This window comes from Myxine glutinosa, chromosome 2 (assembly GCF_964187855.1).
Source record: "Myxine glutinosa chromosome 2, kmMyxGlut1.1, whole genome shotgun sequence".
NCBI classification, from domain to species: Eukaryota; Metazoa; Chordata; class Myxini; order Myxiniformes; family Myxinidae; genus Myxine; species Myxine glutinosa.
Genome location: NC_136262.1, coordinates 68,851,452 through 68,872,413, shown reverse-complemented (window position 1 = coordinate 68,872,413; position 20,962 = coordinate 68,851,452). Strand labels below are relative to the sequence as shown.

General features: G+C 39.6%; 1 protein-coding gene across 1 annotated transcript in view; it reads right to left on the bottom strand.

Annotated features, from left to right (window-relative positions):
- The window catches only part of HAUS6 (HAUS augmin like complex subunit 6), a 65,190-nt gene that overhangs the window by 12,475 nt on the left and 31,753 nt on the right, over window positions 1-20,962 (bottom strand). The window contains exons 13-14 of the mRNA XM_068108021.2: window positions 20,705-20,873; window positions 20,470-20,589 (exon numbers count right to left, since the gene is read on the bottom strand). Of these exons, the coding sequence (XP_067964122.2) occupies window positions 20,470-20,589; window positions 20,705-20,873 (289 nt within the window). The remainder of the gene's footprint in view (window positions 1-20,469; window positions 20,590-20,704; window positions 20,874-20,962) is intronic.

Sequence of the window (20,962 nt, the reverse complement as noted above, 5' to 3'; positions counted from 1 at the left end):
TTAGATCCATATTTTTAGCCATAACGTAGCGAACGTAGCGTAACGTAGCGTAGCTAACGTAGCGTTAGCATAACGTAGCGTAGCGTAGCGATCCTCGCTCAGGATCTTCGTCAGGTTCGCGAGCGAGTTAGCCAAAACGTAAAAGTGAAAATTTATCGAATGCTGTTTTGATGCTTTTTACTGCTGTTTTGATGCTTTTACATTGCTGTTTTGATGCTTTTTTGCCGTTTTTTTAAATATAAAAATCTCATTTCAAAAAAAAAAAATACAAAAAAATCTCACAATGATGACATATAATTCACAGAAAACGTTGAAGCAACCGCGTAATATTGCGGTGATGTTTAACTCTTGAGTGAGAATAGTTCTAAATTTTAAAAACTTTCATCTGATATTTGTGATTTATTTCAAGCAAACTGTATTTCCCATCTACACTGCCATGTATTCCTATTAACGTTATGTAAAGTACATAAATTGTGTGGATTACATCATTTGTGGATGTGATCAATATTGCCAGTAACCATCTATGTCCCTCCCCTCCCCTTCCCCCTCAACCCTACCCCTTCCTTTCCCCCCTCCCCCTCCCCCCTCACCTTCCCACTCCCACCTCCCCCTCTCCCTCCCTCCCCCCTTCTCCTCCCCTCCCCCTCCCCCCTCTTCTCCCCTCCCCCCCTCTCCTCCCCCCCACTTCCCCCTCCCCCGCCCGGCAATGCCGGGCACTTCTGCTAGTATCTCTAAACATCTCTCTTTCTCTCTGTCTATATCTCTATACATCTCTCTATCTCACCGTCTATATCTCTATACATCTCTCTATCTCTCTGTCTATATCTCTAAACATCTCTCTATCTCTCTCTATACATCTCTCTTTCTCTCTGTCTATATCTCGATACATCTCTGTTTATCTCTATACATCTCTCTATCTGTCTGTCTATATCTCTACACATCTCTGTTTCTCTCTGTCTATACCTCTAGACATCTCTCTATCTCTCTGTCTATATCTCTATACATCTCTCTTTCGCTGTCTATATCTCTATACATCTCTCTTTCTCTCTGTCTATATCTCTATACATCTCTCTATCTCTCTGTCTATATCTCCATACATCTCTCTATCTCTCTGTCAATATCTGTGTACATCTCTCTTTCTCTCTCTATACATCTCTCTTTCTCTCTGTCTATATCTCTATACATCTCTCTTTCTCTCTGTCTATATCTCTATACATCTCTGTTTCTCTCTGTCTATATCTCTATACATCTCTCGATCTCTCTGTCTATATCTCTATACATCTCTCTATCTCACTGTCTATATCTCTATACATCTCTCTATCTCTCTCTATACATCTCTCTTTTTCTCTGTCGATATCTCTATACATCTCTCTATCTCTCTGTCTATATCTCTATACATCTCTCTATCTCTCTGTCTATATCTCTATACATCTCTCTATCTCTCTCTATACATCTCTCTTTCTCTCTGTCTATATCTCTATACATCTCTCTTTCTCTCTGTCTATATCTCTATACATCTCTCTATCTCTCTCTATACATCTCTCTTTTTCTCTGTCTATATCTCTACACATCTCTCTATCTCTCTGTCTATATCTCTATACATCTCTCTATCTCTCTCTATACATCTCTCTTTCTCTCTGTCTATATCTCTACACATCTCTCTTTCTCTCTGTCTATATCTCTATACATCTCTCTATCTCTCTCTATACATCTCTCTATCTCTATACATCTCTCTATCTCTATCTCTCTGTCTATATCTCTATACATCGCTCTATCTCTATACATCGCTCTATCTCTGTACATCGCTCTATCTATCTCTCTGTCTATATCTCTATACATCGCTCTATCTCTATACATCTCTCTATCTCTATACATCTCTCTATCTCTCTGTCTATATCTCTATACATCTCTCTATCTCTCTGTCTATATCTCTGTACATCTCTCTATCTCTCTGTCTATATCTCTATACATCTCTCTATCTCTGTCTATATCTCTATACATCTCTCTTTCTCTCTGTCTATATCTCTATACATCTCTCTATCTCTCTGTCTATATCTCTATACATCTATCTCTCTGTCTATATCTCTATACATCTCTCTATCTCTATACATCTCTCTTTCTCTCTGTCTATATCTCTATACATCTCTCTATCTCTCTGTCTATATCTCTATACATCTCTCTTTCTCTCTCTATACATCTCTCTATCTCTCTGTTTATATCTCTATACATCTCTCTTTCTCTCTATACATCTCTCTATCTCTCAATCTCTCTCTATCTCTCTGTCTATATCTCTATACATCTCTCTATCTCTCCATACATCTCTCTATCTCTCCATACATCTCTCTATCTCTCCATACATCTCTCTATCTCTCCATACATCTCTCTATCTCTCTGTACATCTATCTCTCTGTCTATATCTCTATACATCTCTCCATCTCTCCCTACATCTCTCTGTCTATATCTCTATACATCTCTCTATCTCTCCATCTCTCTGTCTATATCTGAATACATCTCTCTTTCTCTCTGTATCTCTAAAGATCTCTCTTTCTCCCCATCTCTCTATCTATAATCTCGAGACATCTCTTTTTCTCTATCTCTCTGTCTATATCTCCATACATCTTTCTCTCCATCTCTCTGTCTATACATCTCTCTTTCTCTCTAACTATCTGTCTATATCTCTGTCGATATCTCCATGCAGTACATCTCCCTTTCTTTCTGTCTCTCGATCTATATCTCTGTCTGCTTAAATATCTCAATCTCCCTCTCACAGTAAATTGCTCAATCTTCTCTCAATCACTCGAAATCTCAATCTCACTCACTACAAATCTTTCTCACTCTCAAATCTAAATCTCTCAATTTCTCTCATTCACTCTAAATCTCTCAATCGCTCACTCTAAATATCTCACTCTAAATCTCTCACTCTGAATCTCTCAACCTCTCTCTTTCACTCTAAATCTCTCAATCTCTCACTCTAAATCTCTCACTCTAAATCTCTCAATCTCTCACTCTAAATCTCTCACTCTAAATCTCTCAATCTCTCACTCTAAATCTCTCAATCTCTCACTCTAAATCTCTCAATCTAAATCTCTCAATATCTCACTCTAAATCTCTCAATATCTCACTCTAAATCTCTCAATATCTCACTCTAAATCTCTCACTCTGAATCTTTCAACCTCTCTCTTTCACTCTAAATCTCTCAATCTCTCACTCTAAATCTCTCAAACTCTCACTCTAAATCTCTCACTCTAAATCTCTCAATCTCTCACTCTAAATCTCTCAATCTCTCACTCTAAATCTCTCAATCTCTCACTCTAAATCTCTCAATCTCTCACTCTAAATCTCTCAATCTCTCACTCTAAATCTCTCAACCTCTCACTCTGAATCTCTCAACCTCTCTCTTTCACTCTAAATCTCTCACTCTAAATCTCTCACTCTAAATCTCTCAATCTCTCACTCTAAATCTCTCAATCTCTCACTCACTCTAAATCTCTCAATCTCTCATTCTAAATCTCTCAATCGCTCACTCTAAATCTCTCAATCGCTCACTCTAAATCTCTCAATCGCTCACTCTAAATCTCTCAATCTCTCACTCACTCTAAATCTCTCAATCTCTCACTCTAAATCTCTTACTCTAAATCTCTCAACCTCTCACTCTAAATCTCTCAACCTCCACTCTAAATCTCTCAACCTCTCACTCTAAATCTCTCAATCTCTCTCACTCAATCTCTCAATCTCTCTCACTCAATCTCTCAATCTCTCTCACTCACTCTAAATCTCTCAATCTCTCACTCTAAATCTCTCAATCCCTCACTCTAAATCTCTCACTCTAAATCTCTCAATCTCTCACTCTAAATCTCTCAACCTCTCTCATTCACTCTAAATCTCTCAATCTCTCACTCAACTTCTCTAACTCACTCTAAATCTCTCAATCTCTCTCACTCACTCTAAATCTCTCAATCTCTCTCTAAATCTCTCAATCTCTCTCATTCACTCTAAATCTCTCAATCTCTCACTCTAAATCTCTCAAACTCTCACTCTCTCTCACTCACTCTAAATCTCTCAACCTATCTCACTCACTCTAAATCTCTCACTCACTCTAAATCTCAATCTCACTCACTCCAAATCTTTCTCAACTCTCAAATCTAAATCTCTCAATCTCTCTCATTCACTCTAAATCTCTCAACCTCTCTCACTCACTCTAAATCTCTCAATCTCTCACTCAATCTCTCAACATCTCTCACTCACTCTAAATCTCTCAATCGCTCACTCTAAATCTCTCAATCTCTCACTCTAAATCTCTCACTCTAAATCTCTCAATCTCTCACTCTAAATCTCTCAATCTCTCACTCTAAATCTCTCAATCTCTCACTCTAAATCTCTCAACCTCTCACTCCAAATCTCTCAATCTCTCACTCAATCTCTCAACATCTCTCACTCACTCTAAATCTCTCAATCGCTCACTCTAAATCTCTCAATCTCTCACTCTAAATCTCTCAACCTCTCACTCTAAATCTCTCAACCTCTCACTCCAAATCTCTCAATCTCTCACTCAATCTCTCAACATCTCTCACTCACTCTAAATCTCTCAATCTCTCACTCTAAATCTCTCAATCTCTCACTCTAAATCTCTCAACCTCTCACTCTGAATCTCTCAACCTCTCTCTTTCACTCTAAATCTCTCAATCGCTCACTCTAAATCTCTCACTCTAAATCTCTCAACCTCTCACTCTAAATCTCTCAACCTCTCACTCTAAATCTCTCAACCTCTCACTCTAAATCTCTCAATCGCTCACTCTAAATCTCTCACTCTAAATCTCTCACTCTAAATCTCTCACTCTAAATCTCTCAATCGCTCAGTCTAAATCTCTCAATCTCTCACTCTAAATCTCTCACTCTAAATCTCTCAATCGCTCAGTCTAAATCTCTCAATCTCTCACTCTAAATCTCTCAACCTCTCACTCTATATCTCTCAATCTCAATCGCTCACTCTAAATCTCTCAACCTCTCACTCTAAATCTCTCAACCTCTCACTCTAAATCTCTCAACCTCTCACTCAATCTCTCACTCTAAATCTCTCAACCTCTCACTCTAAATCTCTCACTCAATCTCTCTCATTCACTCAAAATCTCTCAATCGCTCACTCTAAATCTCTCAACCTCTCACTCTAAATCTCTCAACCTCTCAACCTCTCTCACTCACTCTAAATCTCTCTCACTCACTCTAAATCTCTCAATCTCTCACTCTAAATCTCTCAACCTCTCACTCTAAATCTCTCAATCTCTCACTCTAAATCTCTCTCATTCACTCTAAATCTCTCACTCTAAATCTCTCAACCTCTCACTCTAAATCTCTCACTCAATCTCTCAACCTCTCACTCACTCTAAATCTCTCAACCTCTCTCACTCACTCACTCTAAATCTCTCAATCTCTCACTCACTCGAAATCTCAATCTCACTCACTCCAAATCTTTCTCACTCACAAATCTAAATCTCTCAATCTCTCTCATTCACTCTAAATCTCTCAATCTCTCACTCTAAATCTCTCAACCTCTCACTCTAAATCTCTCAATCTCTCACTCAATCTCTCAACCTCTCACTTTAAATCTCTCACTCAATCTCTCAACCTCTCTCATTCACTCTAAATCTCTCAATCGCTCTCTAAATCTCTCAACCTCTCACTCTAAATCTCTCAACCTCTCTCACTCACTCTAAATCTCTCCATCTCTCTCACTCACTCTAAATCTCTCACTCTAAATCTCTCACTCTAAATCTCTCAACCTCTCACTCTAAATCTCTCAACCTCTCACTCTAAATCTCTCAACCTCTCACTCTAAATCTCTCAACCTCTCACTCTAAATCTCTCACTCTAAATCCCTCACTCTAAATCTCTCACTCTAAATCTCTCACTCTAAATCTCTCACTCTAAATCTCTCAATCGCTCACTCTAAATCTCTCAACCTCTCACTCCAAATCTCTCAATCTCTCACTCAATCTCTCAACATCTCTCACTCACTCTAAATCTCTCAATCTCTCACTCTAAATCTCTCACTCTAAATCTCTCAATCGCTCAGTCTAAATCTCTCAATCTCTCACTCTAAATCTCTCAACCTCTCACTCCATATCTCTCAATCTCAATCGCTCACTCTAAATCTCTCAACCTCTCACTCTAAATCTCTCAACCTCTCACTCTAAATCTCTCAACCTCTCACTCTAAATCTCTCAACCTCTCACTCTAAATCTCTCAACCTCTCACTCTAAATCTCTCAACCTCTCACTCTAAATCTCTCAACCTCTCACTCTAAATCTCTCAACCTCTCACTCTAAATCTCTCAACCTCTCACTCTAAATCTCTCAACCTCTCACTCTAAATCTCTCAATCTCTCACTCTAAATCTCTCAACCTCTCACTCTAAATCTCTCACTCAATCTCTCTCATTCACTCTAAATCTCTCACTCTAAATCTCTCAACCTCTCACTCTAAATCTCTCAACCTCTCTCACTCACTCTAAATCTCTCAATCTCTCTCACTCACTCTAAATCTCTCAATCTCTCACTCTAAATCTCTCAACCTCTCACTCTAAATCTCTCAATCTCTCAACTCTAAATCTCTCTCATTCACTCTAAATCTCTCAATCTCTCACTCTAAATCTCTCAACCTCTCACTCTAAATCTCTCACTCAATCTCTCAACCTCTCACTCACTCTAAATCTCTCAACCTCTCTCACTCACTCACTCTAAATCTCTCAATCTCTCACTCACTCGAAATCTCAATCTCACTCACTCCAAATCTTTCTCACTCACAAATCTAAATCTCTCAATCTCTCTCATTCACTCTAAATCTCTCAACCTCTCACTCTAAATCTCTCAATCTCTCACTCAATCTCTCAACCTCTCACTTTAAATCTCTCACTCAATCTCTCAACCTCTCACTCTAAATCTCTCAATCTCTCACTCAATCTCTCAACCTCTCACTTTAAATCTCTCACTCAATCTCTCAACCTCTCTCATTCACTCTAAATCTCTCAATCGCTCACTCTAAATCTCTCAACCTCTCACTCTAAATCTCTCAACCTCTCTCACTCACTCTAAATCTCTCAATCTCTCTCACTCACTCTAAATCTCTCACTCTAAATCTCTCAACCTCTCACTCTAAATCTCTCAATCTCTCACTCAATCTCTCAACATCTCTCACTCACTCTAAATCTCTCAATCACTCACTCTAAATCTCTCAATCTCTCAACCTCTCTCTTTCACTCTAAATCTCTCAATCGCTCACTCTAAATCTCTCAATCGCTCACTCTAAATCTCTCAATCGCTCACTCTAAATCTCTCAATCTCTTAACCTCTCACTCTAAATCTCTCAATCTCTTAACCTCTCACTCTAAATCTCTCAATCTCTTAACCTCTCACTCTAAATCTCTCAATCTCTTAACCTCTCACTCTAAATCTCTCAATCTCTTAACCTCTCACTCTAAATCTCTCAATCTAAATCTCTCAATCTCTTAACCTCTCACTCTAAATCTCTCAATCTCTTAACCTCTCACTCTAAATCTCTCAATCTCTTAACCTCTCACTCTAAATCTCTCAATCTCTTAACCTCTCACTCTAAATCTCTCAATCTCTTAACCTCTCACTCTAAATCTCTCAATCTCTTAACCTCTCACTCTAAATCTCTCAATCTCTTAACCTCTCACTCTAAATCTCTCAATCTCTTAACCTCTCACTCTAAATCTCTCAATCTCTTAACCTCTCACTCTAAATCTCTCAACCTCTCACTCTAAATCTCTCAACCTCTCACTCTAAATCTCTCAACCTCTCACTCTAAATCTCTCAACCTCTCACTCTAAATCTCTCAACCTCTCACTCTAAATCTCTCAACCTCTCTCACTCACTCACTCTAAATCTCTCAATCTCTCACTCACTCGAAATCTCAATCTCACTCACTCCAAATCTTTCTCACTCACAAATCTAAATCTCTCAATCTCTCTCATTCACTCTAAATCTCTCAACCTCTCACTCTAAATCTCTCAATCTCTCACTCAATCTCTCAACCTCTCACTTTAAATCTCTCACTCAATCTCTCAACCTCTCACTCTAAATCTCTCAATCTCTCACTCAATCTCTCAACCTCTCACTCTAAATCTCTCACTCTAAATCTCTCAACCTCTCACTCTAAATCTCTCAACCTCTCTCACTCACTCTAAATCTCTCAATCTCTCTCACTCACTCTAAATCTCTCACTCTAAATCTCTCAACCTCTCACTCTAAATCTCTCAACCTCTCACTCTAAATCTCTCAATCTCTCACTCTAAATCTCTCACTCTAAATCTCTCAACCTCTCACTCTAAATCTCTCAATCTCTCACTCAATCTCTCAACATCTCTCACTCACTCTAAATCTCTCAATCACTCACTCTAAATCTCTCAATCTCTCACTCAATCTCTCAACCTCTCTCTTTCACTCTAAATCTCTCACTCTAAATCTCTCAATCGCTCACTCTAAATCTCTCAATCGCTCACTCTAAATCTCTCAATCTCTTAACCTCTCACTCTAAATCTCTCAATCTCTTAACCTCTCACTCTAAATCTCTCAATCTCTTAACCTCTCACTCTAAATCTCTCAATCTCTTAACCTCTCACTCTAAATCTCTCAATCTCTTAACCTCTCACTCTAAATCTCTCAATCTCTTAACCTCTCACTCTAAATCTCTCAATCTCTTAACCTCTCACTCTAAATCTCTCAATCTCTTAACCTCTCACTCTAAATCTCTCAATCTCTTAACCTCTCACTCTAAATCTCTCAATCTCTTAACCTCTCACTCTAAATCTCTCAATCTCTTAACCTCTCACTCTAAATCTCTCAATCTCTTAACCTCTCACTCTAAATCTCTCAATCTCTTAACCTCTCACTCTAAATCTCTCAATCTCTTAACCTCTCACTCTAAATCTCTCAATCTCTTAACCTCTCACTCTAAATCTCTCAATCTCTTAACCTCTCACTCTAAATCTCTCAATCTCTTAACCTCTCACTCTAAATCTCTCAATCTCTTAACCTCTCACTCTAAATCTCTCAATCTCTTAACCTCTCACTCTAAATCTCTCAATCTCTTAACCTCTCACTCTAAATCTCTCAATCTCTTAACCTCTCACTCTAAATCTCTCAATCTCTTAACCTCTCACTCTAAATCTCTCAATCTCTTAACCTCTCACTCTAAATCTCTCAATCTCTTAACCTCTCACTCTAAATCTCTCAATCTCTTAACCTCTCACTCTAAATCTCTCAACCTCTCACTCTAAATCTCTCAACCTCTCACTCTAAATCTCTCAACCTCTCACTCTAAATCTCTCAACCTCTCACTCTAAATCTCTCAACCTCTCACTCTAAATCTCTCAACCTCTCACTCTAAATCTCTCAACCTCTCACTCTAAATCTCTCAACCTCTCACTCTAAATCTCTCAACCTCTCACTCTAAATCTCTCAACCTCTCACTCTAAATCTCTCAACCTCTCACTCTAAATCTCTCAACCTCTCACTCTAAATCTCTCAACCTCTCACTCTAAATCTCTCAACCTCTCACTCTAAATCTCTCAACCTCTCACTCTAAATCTCTCACTCTAAATCTCTCAACCTCTCACTCTAAATCTCTCAACCTCTCACTCTAAATCTCTCAACCTCTCACTCTAAATCTCTCAACCTCTCACTCGAAATCTCTCAACCTCTCACTCGAAATCTCTCAACCTCTCACTCGAAATCTCTCAACCTCTCACTCGAAATCTCTCAACCTCTCACTCGAAATCTCTCAACCTCTCACTCGAAATCTCTCAACCTCTCACTCGAAATCTCTCAACCTCTCACTCGAAATCTCTCAACCTCTCGCTCTAAATCTCTCAATCGCTCACTCTAAATCTCTCAATCTCTCACTCTAAATCTCTCACTCTCAATCTCTCACTCAATCTCTCACATTCACTCTAAATCTCTCAATCGCTCACTCTAAATCTCTCAATCTCTCACTCTAAATCTCTCAACCTCTCACTCTAAATCTCTCAATCAATCTCTCAACCTCTCTCACTCACTCTAAATCTCTCACTCAATCTCTCAACCTCTCTCATTCACTCTAAATCTCTCAATCTCTCACTCAATCTCTCAACCTCTCTCACTCACTCTAAATCTCTCAACCTCTCACTCTAAATCTCTCAACCTCTCACTCTAAATCTCTCAACCTCTCACTCTAAATCTCTCAACCTCTCACTCTAAATCTCTCAACCTCCCTAACTCACTCTAAATCTCTCAACCTCTCAATCTAAATCTCTCAATCTCTCACTCTAAATCTCTCACTCCAAATCTCTCACTCTAAATCTCTCAACCTCTCACTCTAAATCTCTCAACCTCTCACTCTAAATCTCTCACTCAATCTCTCAACCTCTCTCATTCACTCTAAATCTCTCAACCTCTCACTCTAAATCTCTCAACCTCTCTCACTCACTCTAAATCTCTCAATCTCTCTCACTCACTCTAAATCTCTCACTCTAAATCTCTCAACCTCTCACTCTAAATCTCTCACTCCAAATCTCTCTCATTCACTCTAAATCTCTATCTCTCACTCTAAATCTCTCAACCTCTCACTCTAAATCTCTCACTCAATCTCTCAACCTCTCACTCACTCTAAATTTCTCAACCTCTCTCACTCACTCACTCTAAATCTCTCAATCTCTCACTCACTCGAAATCTCAATCTCACTCACTCCAAATCTCAATCTCACTCACTCCAAATCTTTCTCACTCTCAAATCTAAATCTCTCAATCTCTCTCATTCACTCTAAATCTCTCAATCTTTCACTCTCAATCTCTCTCACTCACTCTAAATCTCTCAATCTCTCACTCAATCTCTCAACCTCTCTCACTCAATCTCTCAACCTCTCTCACTCACTCTAAATCTCTCACTCTAAATCTCTCACTCTAAATCTCTCACTCTAAATCTCTCAACCTCTCTCACTCACTCTAAATCTCTCAATCGCTCACTCTAAATCTCTCAACCTCTCACTCTAAATCTCTCACTCAATCTCTCAACATCTCTCACTCACTCTAAATCTCTCAATCACTCACTCTAAATCTCTCAATCTCTCACTCTAAATCTCTCAACCTCTGTCTTTCACTCTAAATCTCTCAATCGCTCACTCTAAATCTCTCAATCTCTTAACCTCTCACTCTAAATCTCTCAATCTCTTAACCTCTCACTCTAAATCTCCCAATCTCTTAACCTCTCACTCTAAATCTCTTAACCTCTCACTCTAAATCTCTCAACCTCTCACTCTAAATCTCTCAACCTCTCACTCTAAATCTCTCAACCTCTCACTCTAAATCTCTCAACCTCTCACTCTAAATCTCTCAACCTCACTCTAAATCTCTCAACCTCTCACTCTAAATCTCTCAACCTCTCACTCTAAATCTCTCAACCTCTCACTCTAAATCTCTCAACCTCTCACTCTAAATCTCTCAAACAATCGCTCACTCTAAATCTCTCAACCTCTCACTCTAAATCTCTCACTCAATCTCTCAACCTCTCTCATTCACTCTAAATCTCTCAACCTCTCACTCTAAATCTCTCAATCTCTCACTCAATCTCTCAACATCTCTCACTCACTCTAAATCTCTCAATCACTCACTCTAAATCTCTCAATCACTCACTCTAAATCTCTCAACCTCTCTCTTTCACTCTAAATCTCTCAATCGCTCACTCTAAATCTCTCAATCTCTCAGCCTCTCACTCTAAATCTCTCAACCTCTCACTCTAAATCTCTCAACCTCTCACTCTAAATCTCTCAACCTCTCACTCTAAATCTCTCAACCTCTCACTCTAAATCTCTCAACCTCTCACTCTCTCAACCTCTCACTCTATATCTCTCAACCTCTCACTCTCTCAACCTCTCACTCTATATCTCTCAACCTCTCACTCTCTCAACCTCTCACTCTATATCTCTCAACCTCTAAATCTCTCAACCTCTCACTCTAAATCTCTCAACCTCTCACTCTAAATCTCTCAACCTCTCACTCTAAATCTCTCAACCTCTCACTCTAAATCTCTCAACCTCTCACTCTAAATCTCTCAACCTCTCACTCTAAATCTCTCAACCTCTCACTCTAAATCTCTCAACCTCTAACTCTAAATCTCTCAACCTCTCACTCTAAATCTCTCAACCTCTCACTCTAAATCTCTCAACCTCTCACTCTAAATCTCTCAACCTCTCACTCTAAATCTCTCAACCTCTCACTCTAAATCTCTCAACCTCTCACTCTAAATCTCTCAATCTCTCACTCTAAATCTCTCAACCTCTCACTCTAAATCTCTCACTCAATCTCTCTCATTCACTCTAAATCTCTCAATCGCTCACTCTAAATCTCTCAACCTCTCACTCTAAATCTCTCAACCTCTCTCACTCACTCTAAATCTCTCAATCTCTCTCACTCACTCTAAATCTCTCAATCTCTCACTCTAAATCTCTCAACCTCCCACTCTAAATCTCTCAATCTCTCAACTCTAAATCTCTCTCATTCACTCTAAATCTCTCACTCTAAATCTCTCAACCTCTCACTCTAAATCTCTCACTCAATCTCTCAACCTCTCACTCACTCTAAATCTCTCAACCTCTCTCACTCACTCACTCTAAATCTCTCAATCTCTCACTCACTCGAAATCTCTCAACCTCTCACTCGAAATCTCTCAACCTCTCGCTCTAAATCTCTCAATCGCTCACTCTAAATATCTCAATCTCTCACTCTAAATCTCTCACTCTCAATCTCTCACCCAATCTCTCACATTCACTCTAAATCTCTCAATCGCTCACTCTAAATCTCTCAATCTCTCACTCTAAATCTCTCAACCTCTCACTCTAAATCTCTCAATCAATCTCTCAACCTCTCTCACTCACTCTAAATCTCTCAATCTCTCTCACTCACTCTAAATCTCTCACTCAATCTCTCAACCTCTCTCATTCACTCTAAATCTCTCAATCTCTCACTCAATCTCTCAACCTCTCTCACTCACTCTAAATCTCTCAACCTCTCACTCTAAATCTCTCAACCTCTCACTCTAAATCTCTCAACCTCTCACTCTAAATCTCTCAACCTCCCTAACTCACTCTAAATCTCTCAACCTCTCAATCTAAATCTCTCAATCTCTCACTCTAAATCTCTCACTCCAAATCTCTCACTCTAAATCTCTCACTCTAAATCTCTCAACCTCTCACTCTAAATCTCTCACTCAATCTCTCAACCTCTCTCATTCACTCTAAATCTCTCAACCTCTCACTCTAAATCTCTCAACCTCTCTCACTCACTCTAAATCTCTCAATCTCTCTCACTCACTCTAAATCTCTCACTCTAAATCTCTCAACCTCTCACTCTAAATCTCTCAATCTCTCACTCCAAATCTCTCTCATTCACTCTAAATCTCTATCTCTCACTCTAAATCTCTCAACCTCTCACTCTAAATCTCTCACTCAATCTCTCAACCTCTCACTCACTCTAAATTTCTCAACCTCTCTCACTCACTCACTCTAAATCTCTCAATCTCTCACTCACTCGAAATCTCAATCTCACTCACTCCAAATCTCAATCTCACTCACTCCAAATCTTTCTCACTCTCAAATCTAAATCTCTCAATCTCTCTCATTCACTCTAAATCTCTCAATCTTTCACTCTCAATCTCTCTCACTCACTCTAAATCTCTCAATCTCTCACTCAATCTCTCAACCTCTCTCACTCAATCTCTCAACCTCTCTCACTCAATCTCTCAACCTCTCTCACTCACTCTAAATCTCTCACTCTAAATCTCTCACTCTAAATCTCTCACTCTAAATCTCTCAACCTCTCTCACTCACTCTAAATCTCTCAACCTCTCACTCTAAATCTCTCACTCAATCTCTCAACATCTCTCACTCACTCTAAATCTCTCAATCACTCACTCTAAATCTCTCAATCTCTCACTCTAAATCTCTCAACCTCTGTCTTTCACTCTAAATCTCTCAATCGCTCACTCTAAATCTCTCAATCTCTTAACCTCTCACTCTAAATCTCTCAATCTCTTAACCTCTCACTCTAAATCTCTCAATCTCTTAACCTCTCACTCTAAATCTCTTAACCTCTCACTCTAAATCTCTCAACCTCTCACTCTAAATCTCTCAACCTCTCACTCTAAATCTCTCAACCTCTCACTCTAAATCTCTCAACCTCTCACTCTAAATCTCTCAACCTCTCACTCTAAATCTCTCAACCTCTCACTCTAAATCTCTCAACCTCTCACTCTAAATCTCTCAACCTCTCACTCTAAATCTCTCAACCTCTCACTCTAAATCTCTCAACCTCTCACTCTAAATCTCTCAAACAATCGCTCACTCTAAATCTCTCAACCTCTCACTCTAAATCTCTCAATCTCTCACTCAATCTCTCAACATCTCTCACTCACTCTAAATCTCTCAATCACTCACTCTAAATCTCTCAATCACTCACTCTAAATCTCTCAACCTCTCTCTTTCACTCTAAATCTCTCAATCGCTCACTCTAAATCTCTCAATCTCTCAGCCTCTCACTCTAAATCTCTCAACCTCTCACTCTAAATCTCTCAACCTCTCACTCTAAATCTCTCAACCTCTCACTCTCTCAACCTCTCACTCTATATCTCTCAACCTCTCACTCTCTCAACCTCTCACTCTATATCTCTCAACCTCTCACTCTCTCAACCTCTCACTCTATATCTCTCAACCTCTAAATCTCTCAACCTCTCACTCTAAATCTCTCAACCTCTCACTCTAAATCTCTCAACCTCTCACTCTAAATCTCTCAACCTCTCACTCTAAATCTCTCAACCTCTCACTCTAAATCTCTCAACCTCTCACTCTAAATCTCTCAACCTCTCACTCTAAATCTCTCAACCTCTCACTCTAAATCTCTCAACCTCTCACTCTAAATCTCTAACTCTAAATCTCTCAACCTCTCACTCTAAATCTCTCAACCTCTCACTCTAAATCTCTCAACCTCTCACTCTAAATCTCTCAACCTCTCACTCTAAATCTCTCAACCTCTCACTCTAAATCTCTCAACCTCTCACTCTAAATCTCTCAACCTCTCACTCTAAATCTCTCAATCTCTCACTCTAAATCTCTCAACCTCTCACTCTAAATCTCTCACTCAATCTCTCTCATTCACTCTAAATCTCTCAATCGCTCACTCTAAATCTCTCAACCTCTCACTCTAAATCTCTCAACCTCTCTCACTCACTCTAAATCTCTCAATCTCTCTCACTCACTCTAAATCTCTCAATCTCTCACTCTAAATCTCTCAACCTCCCACTCTAAATCTCTCAATCTCTCAACTCTAAATCTCTCTCATTCACTCTAAATCTCTCAATCTCTCACTCTAAATCTCTCAACCTCTCACTCTAAATCTCTCACTCAATCTCTCAACCTCTCACTCACTCTAAATCTCTCAACCTCTCTCACTCACTCACTCTAAATCTCTCAATCTCTCACTCACTCGAAATCTCAATCTCACTCACTCCAAATCTTTCTCACTCACAAATCTAAATCTCTCAATCTCTCTCATTCACTCTAAATCTCTCAATCTCTCACTCTAAATCTCTCAACCTCTCACTCTAAATCTCTCAATCTCTCACTCAATCTCTCACTTTAAATCTCTCACTCAATCTCTCAACCTCTCTCATTCACTCTAAATCTCTCAATCGCTCACTCTAAATCTCTCAACCTCTCACTCTAAATCTCTCAACCTCTCTCACTCACTCTAAATCTCTCAATCTCTCTCACTCACTCTAAATCTCTCACTCTAAATCTCTCAACCTCTCACTCTAAATCTCTCAATCTCTCACTCTAAATCTCTCACTCTAAATCTCTCAACCTCTCACTCTAAATCTCTCAACATCTCTCACTCACTCTAAATCTCTCAATCACTCACTCTAAATCTCTCAATCTCTCACTCTAAATCTCTCAACCTCTCTCTTTCACTCTAAATCTCTCAATCGCTCACTCTAAATCTCTCAATCGCTCACTCTAAATCTCTCAATCGCTCACTCTAAATCTCTCAATCGCTCACTCTAAATCTCTCAATCTCTTAACCTCTCACTCTAAATCTCTCAATCTCTTAACCTCTCACTCTAAATCTCTCAATCTCTTAACCTCTCACTCTAAATCTCTCAATCTCTTAACCACTCACTCTAAATCTCTCAATCTCTTAACCGCTCACTCTAAATCTCTCAATCTCTTAACCTCTCACTCTAAATCTCTTAACCTCTCACTCTAAATCTCTCAACCTCTCACTCTAAATCTCTCAACCTCTCACTCTAAATCTCTCAACCTCTCACTCTAAATCTCTCAACCTCTCACTCTAAATCTCTCAACCTCTCACTCTAAATCTCTCAACCTCTCACTCTAAATCTCTCAACCTCTCACTCTAAATCTCTCAACCTCTCACTCTAAATCTCTCAACCTCTCACTCTAAATCTCTCAACCTCTCACTCTAAATCTCTCAACCTCTCACTCTAAATCTCTCAACCTCTCACTCTAAATCTCTCAACCTCTCACTCTAAATCTCTCAACCTCTCACTCTAAATCTCTCAACCTCTCACTCTAAATCTCTCAACCTCTCACTCTAAATCTCTCAACCTCTCACTCTAAATCTCTCAACCTCTCACTCTAAATCTCTCAACCTCTCACTCTAAATCTCTCAACCTCTCACTCTAAATCTCTCAACCTCTCACTCTAAATCTCTCAACCTCTCACTCTAAATCTCTCAACCTCTCACTCTAAATCTCTCAACCTCTCACTCTAAATCTCTCAACCTCTCACTCTAAATCTCTCAACCTCTCACTCTAAATCTCTCAACCTCTCACTCTAAATCTCTCAACCTCTCACTCTAAATCTCTCAACCTCTCACTCTAAATCTCTCAACCTCTCACTCTAAATCTCTCAACCTCTCACTCTAAATCTCTCAACCTCTCACTCTAAATCTCTCAACCTCTCACTCTAAATCTCTCAACCTCTCACTCTAAATCTCTCAACCTCTCACTCTAAATCTCTCAACCTCTCACTCTAAATCTCTCAACCTCTCACTCTAAATCTCTCAACCTCTCACTCTAAATCTCTCAACCTCTCACTCTAAATCTCTCAACCTCTCACTCTAAATCTCTCAACCTCTCACTCTAAATCTCTCAACCTCTCACTCTAAATCTCTCAACCTCTCACTCTAAATCTCTCAACCTCTCACTCTAAATCTCTCAACCTCTCACTCTAAATCTCTCAACTCTCACTCTAAATCTCTCAACTCTCACTCTAAATCTCTCAACTCTCACTCTAAATCTCTCAACCTCTCACTCTAAATCTCTCAACCTCTCACTCTAAATCTCTCAACCTCTCACTCTAAATCTCTCAACCTCTCACTCTAAATCTCTCAAACAATCACTCACTCTAAATCTCTCAATCTCTCACTCTAAATCTCTCAACCTCTCTCTTTCACTCTAAATCTCTCAACCTCTCACTCTAAATCTCTCAACCTCTCACTCTAAATCTCTCAACTCTCACTCTAAATCTCTCAACTCTCACTCTAAATCTCTCAACCTCTCACTCTAAATCTCTCAACCTCTCACTCTAAATCTCTCAACCTCTCACTCTAAATCTCTCAAACAATCACTCACTCTAAATCTCTCAATCTCTCACTCTAAATCTCTCAACCTCTCTCTTTCACTCTAAATCTCTCAACCTCTCACTCTAAATCTCTCAACCTCTCACTCTAAATCTCTCAACTCTCACTCTAAATCTCTCAACTCTCACTCTAAATCTCTCAACCTCTCACTCTAAATCTCTCAACCTCTCACTCTAAATCTCTCACTCTAAATCTCTCAAACAATCACTCACTCTAAATCTCTCAATCTCTCACTCTAAATCTCTCAACCTCTCTCTTTCACTCTAAATCTCTCAATCGCTCACTCTAAATCTCTCTAATCTCTCAACCTCTCACTCTAAATCTCTCAACCTCTCACTCTAAATCTCTCAACCTCTCACTCTAAATCTCTCAACCTCTCACTCTAAATCTCTCAACCTCTCACTCTAAATCTCTCAACCTCTCACTCTAAATCTCTCAACCTCTCACTCTAAATCTCTCAACCTCTCACTCGAAATCTCTCAACCTCTCACTCGAAATCTCTCAACCTCTCACTCAAAATCTCTCAACCTCTCACTCGAAATCTCTCAACCTCTCACTCGAAATCTCTCAACCTCTCACTCGAAATCTCTCAACCTCTCGCTCTAAATCTCTCAACCGGTCACTCTAAATCACTCAATCGCTCACTCTAAATCTCTCAATCTCTCACTCTAAATCTCTCACTCTCAATCTCTCACTCAATCTCTCAACCTCTCGCATTCACTCTAAATCTCTCAATCGCTCACTCTAAATCTCTCAATCTCTCACTCTAAATCTCTCAACCTCTCACTCTAAATCTCTCAATCAATCTCTCAACCTCTCTCACTCACTCTAAATCTCTCAATCTCTCTCACTCACTCTAAATCTCTCAATCTCTCACTCAATCTCTCTCATTCACTCTAAATCTCTCAATCTCACACTCAATCTCTCAACCTCTCTCACTCACTCTAAATCTCTCAACCTCTCACTCTAAATCTCTCAACCTCTCACTCTAAATCTCTCAACCTCTCACTCTAAATCTCTCAACCTCTCACTCTAAATCTCTCAACCTCTCACTCTAAATCTCTCAACCTCTCACTCTAAATCTCTCAACCTCTCACTCTAAATCTCTCAACCTCTCACTCTAAATCTCTCAACCTCTCACTCTAAATCTCTCAACCTCTCACTCTAAATCTCTCAACCTCTCACTCTAAATCTCTCAACCTCTCACTCTAAATCTCTCAACCTCTCACTCTAAATCTCTCAACCTCTCACTCTAAATCTCTCAACCTCTCACTCTAAATCTCTCAACCTCTCACTCTAAATCTCTCAACCTCTCACTCTAAATCTCTCAACCTCTCACTCTAAATCTCTCAACCTCTCACTCTAAATCTCTCAACCTCTCACTCTAAATCTCTCAACCTCTCACTCTAAATCTCTCAACCTCTCACTCTAAATCTCTCAACCTCTCACTCTAAATCTCTCAACCTCTCACTCTAAATCTCTCAACTCTCACTCTAAATCTCTCAACTCTCACTCTAAATCTCTCAACCTCTCACTCTAAATCTCTCAACCTCTCACTCTAAATCTCTCAACCTCTCACTCTAAATCTCTCAACCTCTCACTCTAAATCTCTCAAACAATCACTCACTCTAAATCTCTCAATCTCTCACTCTAAATCTCTCAACCTCTCTCTTTCACTCTAAATCTCTCAACCTCTCACTCTAAATCTCTCAACCTCTCACTCTAAATCTCTCAACTCTCACTCTAAATCTCTCAACTCTCACTCTAAATCTCTCAACCTCTCACTCTAAATCTCTCAACCTCTCACTCTAAATCTCTCACTCTAAATCTCTCAAACAATCACTCACTCTAAATCTCTCAATCTCTCACTCTAAATCTCTCAACCTCTCTCTTTCACTCTAAATCTCTCAATCTCTCACTCTAAATCTCTCTCTCAATCTCTCACTCTAAATCTCTCAATAACTCTCACTATAAATCGTTCAATCACTCTCTCTCTCTCAATCTCTATATCACAATCTCTCTCTCAATGGACCATCAGGTGAACCTACCCATTCTCCCACATATACTTCCTTGAGAAAGGTGTTCAGTCCCTCGCACTTCCGGTCTCAATATCATTCACAATCTGGGCAAACCACATATCTAAGTTGGCCTACAAAGTCAGGTGCCAACTGAGCATACTCAATCACCCTAAGTCTGCCAGTGGAAAATCATGACTTCTAACAATCTCCAAAACATTAATCGGCATCTTGATGAATTACTGCACTCCCTTCTTTGGTTGGGACCTTGTTTCACACCTTTCACATATTAAAGCCATTGAGTCCAAGACCATACAATCGTTGTAATATCACACAATGAAGCTGAATCTCTAGGCCTGTTGCTCCCACATCGCAGACAGGATGGTGACCGCTGTCTTCTATCACCTCCTTTCTGGTCTTACACCCTCTGCTCTTTCTTTGTTCTTCCTCCCAGGTACATTGCACATTGTCTAACAATAACCCTCTTCTTGAGAAACTTCCCAAATCCAAGTTCACTGTTCACCGCCACTCACCTCGTTTCTCCCACCTGTGGAATCAACTTCCTCAGTCTATCTGTTCAATCTCAATCGTCCCTCATGGGCCTCAAGATGGCTGCGCTTCAAGATGGCATCCATACACAATCATTTCTACCCTCAGTAAACCACCCACTCCCTCCATCCCAAACAAGCTGCAAAAAGATAACCACAACCTCAAAAAACAGCAAATGTCCAACGGTTCACAAAGGTATCACCTGCTTGGACAAGCTGTTGGATTCATTGGAGGGAGAAGAGATGTTAAATGAAGTAGTATTCTCAGAAGCTTCTGCCTCAAAATTGCATGCTGCCAACCTGTCATTGAGCATGTCGGTGGCCTGTGAACAGCGTGCAGGAACATGGTACACATTAGAGCCTTAACGTTTAAAGGCAGATATTTATTAAGAACAATTTATTTCGGCAATTGATGAGCTCGATGTTCAAATGACTTACATTTATAGAAGGTCGATTCCCCAATGCTGGAGATAGATATTCTCTCCCAACAAGGCCTTTCTGATCTGTGACCTGTCGCTCTGATTTCACGAGCCAATTGAAAGATAAACTTTTGGCATCGAGATTTGCACAAGATCTTTCACGACTTCCATAAGAAGCAAAACCAGAGCTAAAGGCAAAGGTAGATAAAGCACACGTTTATATTTTGAATTATTAAAAACAATGCATTCCCGTTTTAAACAAACCAAAGCAGAATCC